Here is a 17783-nt window from a genome sequence, read left to right as displayed (position 1 = left end):
TTAGTGATTTAGGGTCGACAAAAAGATGCAGGTAAAGGTATGTAGGTACTTTATTTACAACATACTAGAGCTGCAGAATGGGGACGGTCTGAGAAACATCCCTGAGGATGAGGCCACTTCCTCAATTTAGACATAGATCTGAAGGGGCAGAAAATTTTCTCCAGACCTCTGTATCTCTGCCCGGCGATCGACTACAGGATTTCCGATTCCGCAGATTTTACGAGCATGTATACAGTGGAGTCAAGAATCGAACCGGTTCTCTAGCCACTGGGCTACCCCGGACCCCAAAAGTCTGTGTCAGGTTGACTTAAAATGGAAGAATTTCTCTTTCATAAGCAGAAAGATAACATTGCTTACCTACAAATATTTTCTTAACATAAAGGGTTAAGATTGGTGAAATAAAGTTCGTTTTTACTTTTCTGCACCATAAATAACTATCTCCATTTTGCTTTTTTTGTACAGTATTCCTCATTCAGCCAGCAGAAAATATATTTCCACCAAAAATTTGTTATAAAAATTTTCTAACTTGTTATAAAAATGCACTTTTCGTAAAGTAAAGTATTCACTCAAACACCCGTTGTAGGTCAAAACTTGACAATTTTATGGCATGATTGTGTCAATGAGTTGGTGCACAGATCACCTTTACTGCCCAGATAAGCTGGTGATCTGAAGGAGCTTCAACCCGGGACATGTGAGTGTTAACAATAAGGTCGGAGCGGAATATTGTGTGTCTCTTTGTTGTGAACGATGTGTTGAAATTCAAGGAAATTTAATTCATGTCATTTTTTTTATATTTGAACGTACCAATTCATAGGATTTTTCTAAGTTTCAAATGTTCTAAAAGATTGTGTGCAATAAATCGAATTAAGGAAATCATGATATGAGTTAGGGTTGCTATGTTTTGAGAGTTATCTTCAGTTTTTTACGTGTTTGGCAAAGTTTATAATTTCAAATTGAACGCTATATAGCACCAGTCAAGTGCAACAACTATATAAAATGCCGTGGTTGTTAAGTTTATACGTCAAAATAAATCGTAAATATATGTAACCCAACGCAAGTTATAAGTAACCCATCTGTGCTCAATTTTATACCGGTGACTTGAAAAATCGTCGTGGACTTCTCTTACTATGCCGTTATATGGAGCTTTTACTGTGTTAAACAAGGTAATGCAATATTTTATCTATTAACTTTAGTCTTTTACGATAGAATTGACTTATTTAATAAGCATTAAAGAATTGAGTATGAATTTTACCACATCCAGAATATCCAGATGTAGGTCCTTGAGCTTCTACAAACACATTATTCCATCTTGTGCATTTTTCCCATTCTACATCATCCACAAGATCGTGATCAGATGGTAATAAATGTTCTGAAATGGATGTAGGAGCACCTGGAGGGAAATCAAATAGCTTCATTAACTTTTAAACAAATGGGATATACTGTTGAAATTTTCATTCTAAGATTACGGAAAAACGATCTATCTATAGAATTAATAGTAAAGTTTAGGGTTATTAACATTTCTTTACTTTTACGGGTTCGAAAATGTTTACAACTGGTATGGTTCAAAAACCGTGAATCATTTTGTAACCATTTATAACTAGCATGGTGTCATAACTGTAAGAATGAGTTTATTTTATTAATTTATTTATCTAGTGCTATCGATCGTGAGAGATGGATAATGCTGAACTGCTTGTATTAAGCAGCTTTGTTATGTTGCCATCAATGCGTGAATGAGAGTTTCGTATTCAAATGGTCCAGAGTCACCAACTAAGGAGAGACTGGAAATTCCTCATGTGTTGAACGAATTGCGAAAATATTGTGATATCAAAATTGGAATTTGAACCCCCATTTAGCCGTTCATGAGAATGACAAATCAGCCCTTAAGTATGCACGCAGCAGCAAATAATTAAATGGCTTTATAAGATGTTCACCACACACTATGAGATTATTGGGTACACGCTGTTATGTTAGACATCCGATTAGGATAAATTTGCAAACCTTATCACGTGGCTTAGCTTTCGAGGAAAGCAAGCTTGATTCTCATTGATTGTATCTCCTAGTTGGCGCTGATAAGATTCTAGTTGTTTAACCGTATTAGGTAAAAACAGTATAACATTTTCTTCCTCACAGTTAACTGATAGAATTCCATTTATTTTATGGTTATTACATACTGTTTTGGTTGAATATGGTAAAACAAAATAAAATAATAGATTTTTATTTTGCCATTTTTTAAGAGAAATTTATAACAGAGTGTGACAAAATGTACTAATTTTTTCTGAAATTTCCATCAAAAGCACACTTTTATTTTTTCTATCTAAATAAATTTTGTTGGTTTCTAAAGACTTTTGTTATACTCTATAAAAAAAAATATAACAGTCTACAAACACTGTCATACTACACTACAAATAATGCAAATTTGATTTTCTTTAAATACAGAATATCATATCGTCTGCGAAATTTCTATTTTGGGCATAGCTCGAAATGCGTGTTTAAGAAAATGGGCACAATTTTCAAAAGCGAAGTTTGAAAAACGGCGTTTTCGTAAACACGCATTTTGAGCTGTGTCCAGAATATATATTTTTGTGATCATCCTTCCTTCATGTCCTTCAAAAATTCAATATGAATAATTGCATTTTGTATAAAAAAATTGTACATGCATGCACAGTCATTAGATGGTGCATTTAAGGGTGCAATTAATGGTGCATTAATGGTACATTAAATTAGAAATAAGAAAGAAGTTTTGTAACATTGTTGCATGAACGCATATCTAATACATATATGGTAAAAATATATAAAACTGCAACTTTTCCGTTATCAACTTGGTAGCAAACAGTTATATATTACAAGGGAGCTGGCAGAATAATATAAAAGGGGGTGCAACCCTCTAACAAACAACCCCCCCCCCAAAAAAAAAATATTCTGTTATTACATTTTGTTTTGTTATTACATATACTTTCATCTGTTAATTTTTTTCAAGATACATTTCTTCATTGTTAACAAGATATTTAAAAAAAATTACAAATTTCTTGTATTTGCAGATTTTACCACAAGAAACTGTATTGATGGCGCTGGTATAGCTACTGACTTTGAAACACAAATAACTACAAACAGTAGTTTTGTATACTAACGTGTTTCTGCACGCTTAATAATGGTATTTATTGTGGTAATGAAGTTTTACAGTTGTGAGAAGTCAGTATGTGTTATACAACTTTGTTAAACTAAATAACTAATAGAAAATATAATATTATTTTATTATCATTCGTTCGTTCTATCATTTCGTTTGGAAGGGCTTCAAACGTACCCTTGGTTGGCGTACTCAGAAAGCGCAAAAGGGCCTGTTTGTCGCGTCTGCGTTTTGTTTCGACCTCCAGCTCAAAGAGGTGTGCTAGGACAATTTATTATTTCTCCTTGCGTTAAATACCACAAATTTAATGAAGCAGCAAAATCACATGAAGTGTCACAGTGGCATCGTGAAACACTCACATCTTCTAAAAATTTTGAAGATGTTATGAACAGAAAACAACTGAGTGTATATGAATCTTTAGATTCGGCATATAATAAAAAAATTGAAAACAACAGGCTTAAGCTTCGATCTATTATAACAACAATTTGGTTCATCGCAGAGCACTTCCTTTTCGGGGCAAAAATGACGAAGGATCTGTTCTCAAAGATCTGCTGCACTTTCGTGTTGAATTTGGAGACGAAGTTTTGAAGGCACACTTGGAATCAGGAGGATATACTTTTAACAGCTGTTACAACGCCAGCATACATTGTATCACTTTTTGTTATTGCTACTTATTCTTCCAAACTTGAACCTGTGTGCAATCAGTTGCAAAAAGTAAACACAGATCTAAAAGAAGTAACTGATTACGTAGTCAAATTGATAGATGTGCTGCAAATTAATCGAAATAATGCTTCTGAAGAGTTTACTACAATTTTCACGAAAGCAGAACACATTTGCGAAGAATTAGGCATTGAAATGAATCGACCTCGAGTGGCATCTAGACAAGTTCATAGATCGAATGTGCCTTCTGAAAACATAGCAGAATTTTTCAGGAGGTCAATCTTTATTCCTTGAACTCCATTATATCTCCGTTGAAGGACCGTTTTTCTTCAACACAAAGAAAAGTATTTTCACCCTTTAGGCTTCACCCGAATTCGATGAACAAACTGGACAAAGCTCCATATCTTGAAGTTTTATCTAGTTATTGAGGCCACGCCGTTTTATCCAGCTGTAGCGGAGGCAATCAAAATTGGCCTAACTCTTCCAGCTACTACATGCACTATTGAACGCACTTTTCGTACAATGCGACGCATCGAAACATGGAATAGGTCTACAATGTCTCACGAGAGATAAAGTAGCTTGTGCATGCTCAGTGTGCATAAGAAAAGAATCAAAGATGACTCAGAATTCATTGAAAAAGTTATAAACAGATTTGGACAGCTAACAAGACGATTATAATTCTTGTTTGATTAAACAATTTTTTAATTGTTATGTATCAATAATTGCTTAATTATTTGTTTTAATAAAAAATTTTATATTCTTTAATTGTTTAAAAAAAAGCCAGGGCGTGAAAGTGCACCCCGCAGACGGCGCCCTTGATATGTTATTTTAAGAAAATGCACACATTTGACATGTTTTATCGTATCCCTTATTCAAAAGTTAAAATATAATTTTTTTTTATAAACTTTTAATATTTATTTTTTAAATTTCGGTTTCAGGACCATGTCGATAATAACAAAACGATTACATTGCATATAAAAAATATTATTGCATATGAGAAAGTACAAAAACAAAAATACCTTTAGAAATGAAATCTACTATCAAAAGTCTCATAATCGACATTTTCTTGTGTCGTAAAAACGTGAATGCATTCAAATCACATTAGTTACTGGAACATATGGTTGTGCAGTTTGCAAATAAAGTCAACACCCTGAATAACTTATAATCTAATAATCGGATTTTCACGCAATAGAATGCCATGGTTTGAGGGTTAAATATGTTAATTAATAAATGTTAATAAATAAAATATGTTAATTACTGTGTGTAGTCGATATTTTAAGTTATGAAAACAGATTCAGAATCGTACTCTCTCTGAATAAGTATGCCTTTTTTATAGATGGATTCGGATTCTTAACCCTGAAAGAAGAAGCAGGGTTTTTCTCTCACCCACAAGCCCAAAAAAATCTACAAAAAATCCCTGTAAAACCTGGACTCAAACTGGTTTTTTTTATGAGCATTAAAATCTACCCTTATATCAATTGTTATTTTTTATTTGACTTATAAATATTCATTATGCATAATATGCATAACCCTACTTTCAGAACTTAGTGTATTTAGATAATATGTAATTTTAAAATAACGTTATAGTTTTTTTTGCTTCAACATTAAGAAAAATCACTTTTTTTTAACCAATAATTTGGGATTTCTTAATGTTACTGTTTTGAATTTAACAGGTGCAGAGTGTAGGCTGGAATAATGTTGTCTTTCTTTTATCTCCTTAATGAATAAGTTTTCAAATATGAATGTTTTTATAATAAGAATATTTTTGCTTTATAAAATATACAAATGGATAGATTAAAATATTTCGTTAGTAGTAATATTTTAATGATACAAAATAATCGTTTAAATATGGAAATTCATTAAATTTCAAACCATGATGAAATACTGCATAATATGAAAATAACGTTAACTTATTTTACATTATAAATTTTATATAATAAAAGTTTATATGATTGACTAATTATTTTATTGATCGCTGCAAACCTTATTCTAAGTACACAGTTTAAAAAAGCTACTGAAAAAACTGTTGAGAAAATTGTTAAATATACAGCAGTTACAAAGTCAACTGCTATAACAAATTTTAAAAACGTCGTATAATTAAGATTTAATTTCTCAAGAACTAATCCGCCAAATTCATTCAAATTTTGGATTTTGCCATTTAAAATTACATTCTTTGAAATAGTGAGGAAATTTGTATACCATACAATTCACAACTTTTCTTGGCTGTTATTAAAGAAAAAGTCATAAATAATTCTTAAAAAAAAAAAAATTTCTTTTTGCATGTGATTACCTTTAGATAAACGAATTTTAGAAGTGGATAAGCGACTGTTTTAAATATCTGACTTTTTTGATTTCTTAGGAACTATTCAACCGATTTTGCTCGAATTTTGTATTTTATCATGTAAAATTACGTTCTTTAAAATGATGCAAAAAATGGTATGTTCTACAATTCAAATATTTTTTACCATTATTAAGTAAAATAATAAAAAATAATAAATATTTACTAGAAGTTATGTTTTGCATGGAATTATCTTTGGATAAACAAATTTTTTTATTGTGTGCAAAAATGTTTAAATTCGCCTAAAAAGTTTTTGAGATATAACGAAATACGCAAAAAGTAAAATTAACATCAAGGGGTCCAAACTTTGGAGCACTCTCTTCATCAAACTACTGAGACTATTTTTCCAGATTGCGGCTGCCCACTAAATATTTATTTATTATTTTTTTTTTTTTTTTTTTTGGGGGGGGGGGGAATCAGAAATCCAAATCCGTGGAAAAAAAGGTATGTTTATTCAAAGAAAGTAGGTTTCTGAGTCTGATTTCGTAATTTAAAATATCGTCTGCACTTATTAGTTAGCATATTTAAAGTCACCCCTTTAAGCCATTAAGAATGAGTCCTAGAACGTGAAGATTCGATCATTAAATCAAAAGTTATTCAGGGTGTGGGGGGTGCACCGCCGTTCCCTACTTTTTATTCCTAAATTTCATTCGTAAATACAAGTGTTCTGTAATATCGACCTTTAATGCTTTGAATCATTATATAAACTAAGTGTAGAAACATTAGATTTTAACCATTATGTATATTAATATTTAAGTAACAAGAAGCATTTTCAAATTTTACTTAATTACTATTAAGTTCAATAAAAGCAAAGGTAAGATTATCTAAAACCAGTTTTTTTGAGGATATTGCCTTAAGATCACAATTAGTGAAATGCATTCCAATTTTATTAGATAAATAAACTAGTTTTTGTTATTTTTGTTTCATTATTTAACAATGATTGATCTGAGGATAAAAATCTTTTTTTCTTTATTATTATTACTTACTGTGCATACCCATACTGTGCATACTTTTTTAACACTATTTTTACAATGGATTCTAAAAAATATATGCAGGGTGCTCCGTAATCACCACCCTTAATGTATACTTCTTGATTTTTCTATAAAACTAAATAAAGAAAACCGCAATCGAAAATTGTCAGAACTGTATTGATAGGATGAAAATCCCTGATATTGTCTTCTAAAAATAAATATTGAATAATCATCTGAGACTTACTATATTGAGCAACAAGATAGTGAAATGCATCGTATAGAGCACTGCCATATTGATTATCGATGGCGCAAAACTCTTGTCGGCTCATTCTACTTAATTCCCGGCCAGTGAGTGTGTTAAATATCAGCATATTCACATCTAAGAGATCAACTCTGTTTTGATTGGCCCAATAAAAGATCCAGTCTATAACATCGACAGATTGCCATTGATCAGGAGCTTTGAACTGCCATGGGTTTTCAGCTTCTAATTCTCCGATATCTAGTAAAAAGAAAAAAACTTTTTTGTTACTTTTTTAACATTAGAAGACCAAAGGGAAAGCTGAGAAAAAACGAAGGTTTGAGAAGGAACGATTAAAACCGTAAAAATAAAAAAAAGTATACGAATGTCATAAAGATTTATTTACATTCCCCAAAAATTTCAAAACAAAATTTACAATTTTGATGTAGAAAAAAAATTTGGTTGGACAAGAATCGATTTTTCTCCAATCAATACTTCCTCACTAGTATTCCCCTCGTTTTCGTCACTGATCCTTAAAATGCAGCACTGTACTCTTCGTTGTTCAAAATACGGAGGTTTTCATAAATTCATATTTCAGGATTTAATAGGGATATTTTGTCGCTCTTTTGTGGACCCTCTCTGTTACCTGTGCTTATAAATATCGTTATCCTCCTTCCGTAAAAGCGCTCCCTTTTTATAATGGTAAACGTATGCAGTCACCATAAAAAGTATCCTCAAGTGATTTCTTTTCACCTTGAGTAAGGTAATGAGAAGGTAATGGACATTCTTTGAGATAAAAACCACATAAATGTGCATTGCATGATGCAATATAAACTTCAAGCGAGGTGACCGAACCATTTTTCCTCAAGCGCGTGGAGAAGAACCATTTTCATTAATCCTCAAAATTCAGCTTGGTAATCCTTAAAATGCAGCAATCCAATCGTCATTTTCGTGAAAAAATGGAGATAACCAGTTCTTCTCCCTTGGGGTCTTCATTTATTATTTTTATTAATTAAATAGTTTGATTACTCTTATTTTTTAGTAAGAGACCGTAAATGAACAGACTCGTTAATTAGATAAAAAATGATTTACTGTGGCATAGTAAATGATTTTTATTTTCAAAAAAAGATGATTTAGAGTAGCAATCTGTGTAAGATTTACAAATTACCCATTGATCAGCAGAGAAAAAAAATTATTACCTAAAAATAAAAAGCATGAAACTCTGAATGAAATGTCAGAAAAAATCCTCTTTAATTTTCACAGGTAAACTAATAATTGATGTTTGATAGTAAAATAACTGATAATATAATAAGTGATAGTATAATAACTGATAAAATGATAATTGATAACAAATAACTAATAACTGATAAACAGATAAGGGGTGTTCCATAAAATTCATTTTAGACTATAAAACAAAATTTATTAAAAATGAATTATGAGCAATTATATCATATTAAATTATGTTTTATTTCACGCGTTTTCTTACCCTATACCATCAAATCTTGCTAACCGATCAATTATTATCGTGTAGTATTATTTATTAAAAAATTTTTATAATTCAAAATTTGTAGAAAACCTCTTAACATTCCGAGTTTTTTCCTTTTTTTAAAAAAAATTAAAGTACAATAACTACTTAGAAACTTGATAGAAACTTTTTAAATTTTTAAGATATACAAATCAGACTTCTTCCGTTAATTAAATACGATTTAATATTTGTGGCGATTGCGCAGTTTGAAAAAGCAACTGCAAATATCTCGCATGTATTTTAAAATTTTTTTGTTCAAATTTTAAAATCATAATACTTCCTTTTTGGTCATTTTATGCAATTATTGCATAAAATAACCAAATAATGCAAATTATTGCTATATTTTGTGTCATAAGATGCTCAAAAATATACTTCATTTATTGCCGGTCCCTCAAACATCTGAAAGTTTTAAACTTTATTGATACATATGAGAAATTAACTCGACCTAACCTTTTTCTTAAAGGTATTTTTTGAAAAATTCAAGAAAATATCAAAAACTGAAAGTATCTTTTCCATTATTATAGGGTTGTGTATACGTTTTTGTGAGTATACTTAAAATTTAGGATCAAAGATTGTGCTTAAGGTTCTAATACAAAAGAAATTTCTCGCCTTAATAGGGTTATTTCAGTGTTTTTTAAATTGACATATAATATCTGATCTTACTGTCTGTGCTAGAAGCATTGAAAAGCTGTGTAATCATCTTTGCATCAAACTATGTATTTTCATCTTAACAATAATACATGCATTATTATTAAGATGAAAATGATCAATGCTACTTATTTGTCATAAATCTTGGAGCAAGAAGGACCGGTTTGTACCTGTTACTTATGTCATTTTAATTGTAACAAATAAAAAAAATTATTTTAATAGAATCATTCTAAACAATCGATTTACATTTGTCTGGCTATTACACGCAGTCGATTTGAGCTAACGCAAAATATGCAGAGCGTCCAAAAAGTATAAATATTAAAAAATCTCAAGAAATACGCATCGGATGAAAAATTTCAGAATACATATCTGAAATATTTTTTTAAAAAAATGCCTCCCCCCCCCCTCTGGTAATGGAGTGGAAAGTGATTTCAAAATCTCAAACAGGAACCCCACATTTTTTATTGCAGATTTAGATTTTGCAGAAATGAAGTACCCAATTCATCCCACAAGTTTCTGGATTCTGGTTCACAGGTGGAACTGTAATCGTAAAACAAAAATGAGTATACAATTTGTTTAGAATGAAGAACTCGACACATACATGTGGGATCCAGAAAATAAAAAAAAGACATGTTTTAAATAACAAATTGTGACTCAAAACTAGACCCCTTCCCCATCCCTTGAGACTGGGGCTATTCCCAAGAGGTAGGATTAGTTTTGTTGTCATTATAATAGGGTTTTTTTCAAAATTTCACACGCCTATTTTTTTTGATCTGGCTCACAATTCTCGAGATATCGCCATTTTAAACATTTGTAGACCATCTTGATTTTGCAATGACGGAACTATCTTAGAACCAAAATGCAAATACCCAAGCAAATGCAATAAATAAAAACTGTCGGATAATACCTATCTGAATCTGGTGCTGAAAAACTCCAAAAATTGTATGAATGAATAGTTTATTTCATGTTAATACCGAATCTAACGTACATACGTGTCGTAGTGTCTAAACACTAATAATTAAGAAAGCTTACACCTGCTCATTTACTCCATTCATGATTTATTTTCGCACAATTTTCGTATGTGTTTGAAAACCACCAGATGATAATGGCAGATTGTTTATAATTCAGCACAAGAAAGTGAAAGTTCGTTGTCGCTGAAGATTCTACAGAAATAGAAATTATAGAATACTATAATAATAGAAGAAATATATAGAAAGATAGAAATATATAGAATACATAGAAATAGAGAATAGATAGAAATAGAAGAAATAGATGACTGTGGCATGTATGTTTTAGTTGTGTAATAAAGATAACTATGAGAAGACTTAGATAAATCTATCAAATGCATTAAATAATTTTTTAGTATTTTTTTTTCACTTCTATCCTAGTTCGAATTCTTCTTAATATTTCTCTCGGTACTGTGTATATGCTTGATTTATAAACTAATTTTATTATAAGAATTAGTGTGTATATATATTTTAAACTAAAGATTCTTATTTATATTGTATCGTAAAAAATTTTTTTTTACTGACTCTTATATCTTACTGTAATTATAAATGTTACTGAATAGCAAAAATGTTGGAAGGCAAGTACTGTAAAAGAACATTCTTGGTATTTCATGTTATGATTGTATGTTTCTAAAAATTTGTGACTAATAATTTTAGTAATTTTTAATTAATTATGGCCACAATTTTTTCTTTTGGACACGAGTATTTTTTTTTAAAGGTTCATTCGCGTTATTTTTTTGCTGATGTGTGGCTGGCTGAAGAGCTGCCGCTCCTGTAGAGGGGCTGGTCACGCTTCTGCGTGAAATATGAGTTGTTGTTTCTTTCATACCCATTATTTAAATTAATTAATTTTTTTTTATCATTCTCTGTCTTTTTATTCGATCTGAAATACTGAGAGTATATTTACGATCGAAATGGGCTACAGGTGGCGTAGAGCAGAACTCTCTATCTATGGCAACACTTTACATGCTTTCACCAATAGCGTGTGGAGAGTCATAGGAGAAGGAAGTACGTTAATTTCTGTCTTGATATTCATACAGATTAAAATATTTTAAGCTGGGATTACAGATTAAAATCTTTTAAGAAATTATATGGAACTGAAAACTACATTAAACATGGTTTTAAAATAAAGCATAAAGGAAATTTTGAAAAAATATTTTTATTAATTAAAAACGAAAAATATTAAGAAAAGGAAAAATATCGGAGTACATTCCTATACAACTGAAAAGAGAAGGGGAGGGAAGGGACGAAATCATGGAACCGATCTTTTCCCCAGATGGCGTATTCGAGCGTTGCGATCGTCTATATCAATGTTGAATGTTTACCAATTGTATTATTACTCTCATGAAATAAATAGTCTAGATAAATAAGATAGAATTAAAATTGATTTGAGCGCTTTATTTTAATGGTAATTAATTAAGTTTTTCCTAACTCGATTAATGTTTCTCTTTCAGCTAAGGTATTTATCTATTCTCGATGCAAATTTTTTACTGACTTATATCTTTGGCTTTCTAGCCTTACTTCCTTTGTTGTAACGGGTTTATGAAAAGTTAAGTAATTAAAATCTAAATCACAACGCGATGTTCGACTTTTATAGATATTTTGTTTTTCTGTCAGTTTAATTTACAGTTACAGCATTCAGTACACTAAAAACTATCCTTCACTGTAAAAACAGTAGTGTAATATTTCTCAGAATTTTATGTGAAATAACTCAAAAAATTGTGCGAAGGAATATTTTAAGTTAACAATCGAGCACTTATGCATGCTTAAAAGGATGTAGTTAAATCTGAGGACCAATAATGTTAAATACTTACGCCAAGATCACGTACATTTATACCATTCGCAAACTGTCTTTTTCTAAACACGCCTTTTTTGCGTACTTAGGATGTCATTAGTAGAATGTTTACAATCAATTACAAAATAGCGTGAGTTTTTTTTTTTTTTTTTTTTTTTTTTTTGCCGCTGCTATAAGAAAATAAGTATCTTTTTAGTTACGTGATAAAGATACTTATATTTTAATTCTTAAATATCTGTTATTTGTATTAAGTAGTTTTAAAGTATTTACTTTTGCCTAATTCAAATTGTCTGTTAAGCCTAAATCATATTCGTTTTAATATTCTCTCTGTGTTACGTGAATGTTTGATTTAACGAACTATTTATAATTTGAGAATTAGTGTGTGTATATTTCCAAAACTAACTGTAGTTACTATAAATTGTATCTTAATAACATTACTGACTATAATGTGTTTCATGTTTTGTTGATGTTATAAATGTTATTGTTACGAAATATCAAAATGTTGGCAGAATGTTCCAAGAATGTTCTTTTACACCGAATAGTGTAAAAGAACATTCTTGGTGTTTGACTATATCGGGAACTATACTTAGTTGTTGTCATAGTGAAACACCAAGAACCAAGAGTTATATCTGGTGTTTCATTACAAAATTTAATTTATTGTAAAATAGTCGCCACCATATTTTCATGCTGAGAAACAGTAAGTTTTTACACTGTTCGTTCATAGTGTAACGAAGCACTAATTACTAAGAGTTATCTGAGGAGTTTCATTACATTACTTTAGTGTAAAGTAGTTGCCACCATTTTTTGGTGCTAATATACGCTAAATTTTTTATAGTGTATTTTTACATTGATGAGTATTTTCCGAGCTTTCATACTTACCTTCAAAGCTGAATTGTCTTTGTGTGTTCGATAACAAATCTTGTGGAGTATTTGGAAGGCTTTCAAAGGAAAATTTGCCGTTCTCTTGATCATAAAAACGCTCATCCATGTAAATGCTCTGTAAGTGTACAAATTGAAATCGGATAAATTTGCATTTTACTAAAAATACAGGATATGTCACAAATGAATGCCTCAAATTTATACGTGCACTACGCAAAATATAATAATTGTATTCATTTAAAAAATATAAGCACGCAGATGTAATACAAGTTTTGAGAGTACTCCTCACAAATGTTATTTATGCGCTTTCTTTGTTAAACGGCATAAGTCTGAAATGTAAGACTTGCCTAACTTTGTATAGCATGTCTGTATCAATGCTGGCGAAAGCAGCTGTGATACAAGCTTTCAAATCATTCATCAAAGTTGGTCCTGGACGCACATATACGCGATCTTTTACGAACCCTCACAGTAAGAAATTGCATGGGATGAGATCTGGGGATCGTGGTGGCCGAAGCCAGAGGGAATTAATACTTATTATTGTGGAAGCGTGCGATATATGAAATTGGAGCATTTGTTTTGACTTACCCTGCAGATTAATCCCTTTAAAATATAAAATATTTACAAATTATTCAAAATTAACACATCTTACATAACACTGACTGTCTAAACAAAAAGAATTCATAATTTTAAGAGAATGAAAATAACACCTTAAGGCTACAATTAACACCTTGAAAAATAACGTGAGTAAAATATATATTTTGAAATTTACAAGATTTAATTTGTAAGTTTAAAAGGTTATTTAAAATTTAAGATTCAACATAGTTTGAAAGTTTATAAAAAATTTTGCAACTCTCAACGTTTCCTTTTTTTTGCTGTAAAGTTCATCATAAAATATCAAGCACTTATTTGACATCTATTGATGATAGGTTTACTTTTTTGAATGAATAATGATAATCGGCATCGAATGAAGCCATTCTATTTTACTTTATGTTAATGTTCTTCGATTTTAGTTTAGGGGAAACATTTTCAAACATTGAATAAATTTATTTCATTTTTTCATAGTTTATCCTTTTAAGATTATTGGTCTGAAATATTTAATTGATTTTCGTAAAATTGTAAAAGTTATAGCATAAATATGTCGAGCTCAGCGCACGATGCGTTGAGCTCGACATATCAAAGCATTAAGTGCATATCAGAATATATCACAATACATATCAAAACATTTAGTACACATCAAAACATATCACAAGACATATCAAAACATTTAGTACATATCAAAACATATCAAGACTTATCAAAACATTTAGTAAAATACTATCATTTTAACTATTTTATGGAAATAATTTGCTTAAATTATGTAAGAAAGATAATTAATGGCACTTTAAATATAAACAGTTGAAACTTATTTAGCTATAATAATTTTTAATGACGGTTGCAAAGGGACGGTTTTGAAACAATTAGAAATAAATGTAGTCAAAGAATATGCTCAAATTTAAGAGGACGGCAGAATTTCAGCTGCTATTATAAAAACATACGAGACGTCATGTAAGGGTAAATTAACAAAAAAAAGGGCTTGAGACTGCTGAAAATGATGAAGCATCTTAAAGATCTAGTATTAATTCGCACGTCAAAATGTTTTTTTGGATGAAGAAACTTTAAACGCAGTTTATTCGAAACTATGTTTCTCTTACTTAATATATTTATCTAACTAGTACAATTTTCAACAGATTTACTTGAAATTTTGGCACTATGTTCATATCAAATATAATATTCGTATCACGTAGGGAATTTTAATTCGGTTGACTGATTTTAAGTAATCTACGAAAATGTAACTTTTTTTTTTTTGTCCTTTTTTGAATTTTTTTAATATCAAAACACCACAGTTTCGTGAAAAAAAATTTCAAGAAAATCTTACGTGCAACAAAAAAAAACGTTCATGTAGTTTTAAAAAAAATCAAATCGGAATCAAATTTGGATGATTTTTTTTTCAACCTAGGATAGTTTATAAAACAAGTTATAAACGTTATATGGTATGAGCGCTAATTTTTTTAATTTTTGTATTTGTAACATGATAAAATGAAGATTAAAATATGTAAATGTATTAAGTTTATCATAATCTTTGCAAAGTACATTTAAAAAATCCCTTTTTCTACTGGCTTCTACTGTGTTTTCCCTTAAGAAATAAAATATAAATTCCGAAAAAAAGATTTATTATGAAAAAATTCACCATCAGTAGAAAAATATAACATGTTTTAACTCTGAATTGATACCTCGAATGGGTCAAAATTTATGAAAAGTAGATTAGAAATGGTAAAAATTTTTAAAATTTTGAAACCGTCTCAGATTCTGGGAATCAATTGGTAGTAGCCGTCCAAAATTTTTATTTCTTACCAATAATATTTGAACAAAATTTTAGAAATATATTCTCTACCTCAACGGTACTTTCTTTTGAAGATAAGCTATTGTACTTAGATGACATTAAAATGAAGTAACTGCTATTTATATTTACTTAAAAATTTGCGTTTAATATTCAAAATTTAGTGCCGTTAAAGTGACGGAGCTCTTAACATTCAAAAAGTTTGTATAGATATTGGTGGGAAATGGTAAAGCGTTCCTGCTAGCCTATAAACAGATTCTGCGAATTTGCATGAATTTTAATGCTGTTGTTGGCCGTTAAAGCACTGGAGGTATGATTGTTCTTGTTTTCCAGTGGCGCCATCTATGCCAAGAATTCGACTTCTGACACACCCGTACGTCACACGCTTTTATAGGGCGGATCCATTCATTCATCCACAGATCGTAATTTTGACCTGAACCAGAGAACTATCAATCTCCAATTCAATAACCCCAGAGGTATAATTTGTTATGGGAAAATGGAGGACTTTGTGACCCGACAGATTTAACGTTTCACCAGTCCACCAGTCGCCATATACTACAGGGGTAGTCTTCGGCCGACTGAATTTGAACTCCCATTCTCACGAACGTGAGTTCAGTGCCCATTTGCTTAGATGTTATCTGTACCTAATTATTTAGTTGTATTATCATCTTTAGTCCAATTTTCAAAACTTACGACCCATTAAGGCGGCATAAGATATCAGTTCAGAGTTATGAAATTCTGCCCATTTCCAAATATAGTAGTTGGCAATTTTTCCGCATTACGGCTAAGAGATTTAAGAAGACTTCTCGTGCCCAGACAACACTAGCCACTGGTCATCATACAAAGACTAGTAAAAATCAAGTGAGGGATAGTTGGTATGTTGTGGTGCTGCTAACAACTGTTGATTATAAATATAAAAAAAAATATCTTTTTTTTTCCGTATTGTTTTATAGTGTATAAAGCTTTTTCGATTTATGAATTAGAGATATTTTAAGAAATAAGGGCGAAGTTTATCGTCGAGGAGTTATAAATCCGGACAAAGCTTGGCATGCGTGTTTACGAAAATGGACACGTCTCAAAATGCAAGAATAGGAAAATAGGCACAGCTCGAAATGCGTGTTCATGAAAACTGAGAACTCGAAATGCATGTTTACGGAAATCGGCAAAGATGCGTGTTAACAATAACGGACTCATCTCAAAATGCGTGAAGAAAATAGACATAGCAGTTGATTCAGTTTTTAAAACTTTTTCTAATGCTTTATTCTTTGATTAAAAAATAAACAATGAATCCAAGTGAATTCGTAATGTGATATCGTCCATTTTCATAAATCACTTGATACATTATATTTAATTAGCCTTTTTTAAAATAAAAAATTACCCTAAAAGTTAATATTTGTTTTTACAAGATTACCACGAATACTGTAAATTTATAGTAGTGGTAGTAAATTTACTTAGTAGTAAATTAGAGTTTCAGAGCTAACTTTATCGTTTAGAGTTCTGAATACAAACATATTGACTGAAAAGTTACATACCTAGCCACTGTCTCATATACCAGGTTTTAGGACCGTAAAGATTATGTTTAGTGTTTAAGGAAGTGAGGAAAATTAGCTCTTAATTCTTCGTTTAGTGTTTAATTTAGGAAGAAAACTGAAAAGGCCCATTTTTGGCTGTATCAATTTTCGTATACACGGATTTTGAGCTGTGTCCAGATTTAAAAACTCTCCGACGTAATGCTGTAAATTATTCGTTTTAAGCGCAATTTTCGGCGACTTTTTTCATAAAAATATTTCCCCTTCTACTACAAACATTTACATTACATGGAATGATTTGAAAAATGGAAGAAAATGTTCTTACCTCAAGAGCAGACAGACCAGGTGGCTCTGGAGCGAGCATGATTTTTGAGGTTGGTAACCCCGGACGAAACTGCCTGTAAAATTAAAAGATTCCAAGGCAAGAATTATTAGAGCCAATGCTATTAGCCAGATATTATTATTCAATATTATTAGAGATTTGGAATCATGAGATTTAATCAAACTGCAAAATAACGCGATTTTTTAAAGCAAAATTATTTTTGTTGTTGTAAAATTGGATATTTTTTATTTAAATCTTTTTTCAGAAATGAACTAATTTATTAAGCATTGAAGTTTTTTTAGAAATATTAAATCGTTATTACAGAAAGATCAAAAAAAAAAAAAAAAAAAAAGAAAGAAAACACGTTTGA

The 17783-nt window shown here is 30.5% G+C and overlaps 1 protein-coding gene across 2 annotated transcripts in view; it reads right to left on the bottom strand.

Moving 5' to 3' along the window:
- Positions 1 to 17783, bottom strand: part of LOC107457256 (ETS homologous factor) — an 86832-nt gene that overhangs the window by 14417 nt on the left and 54632 nt on the right. For both annotated transcript variants that reach the window (XM_016075380.4, XM_016075382.4), the window contains exons 2-5: positions 17417 to 17489; positions 13186 to 13303; positions 7338 to 7592; positions 1253 to 1390 (exon numbers count right to left, since the gene is read on the bottom strand). In XM_016075380.4, the coding sequence (XP_015930866.1) occupies positions 1253 to 1390; positions 7338 to 7592; positions 13186 to 13303; positions 17417 to 17489 (584 nt within the window). The remainder of the gene's footprint in view (positions 1 to 1252; positions 1391 to 7337; positions 7593 to 13185; positions 13304 to 17416; positions 17490 to 17783) is intronic.

The sequence above is a fragment of the Parasteatoda tepidariorum genome, chromosome 12, assembly GCF_982258835.1.
Source record: "Parasteatoda tepidariorum strain Cologne lab strain chromosome 12, Ptep-v5.0, whole genome shotgun sequence".
Taxonomy (NCBI): Eukaryota; Metazoa; Arthropoda; class Arachnida; order Araneae; family Theridiidae; genus Parasteatoda; species Parasteatoda tepidariorum.
The sequence above is the reverse complement of the archived record's forward strand: the minus strand, read 5'-3'. Positions and strand labels throughout refer to the sequence as shown.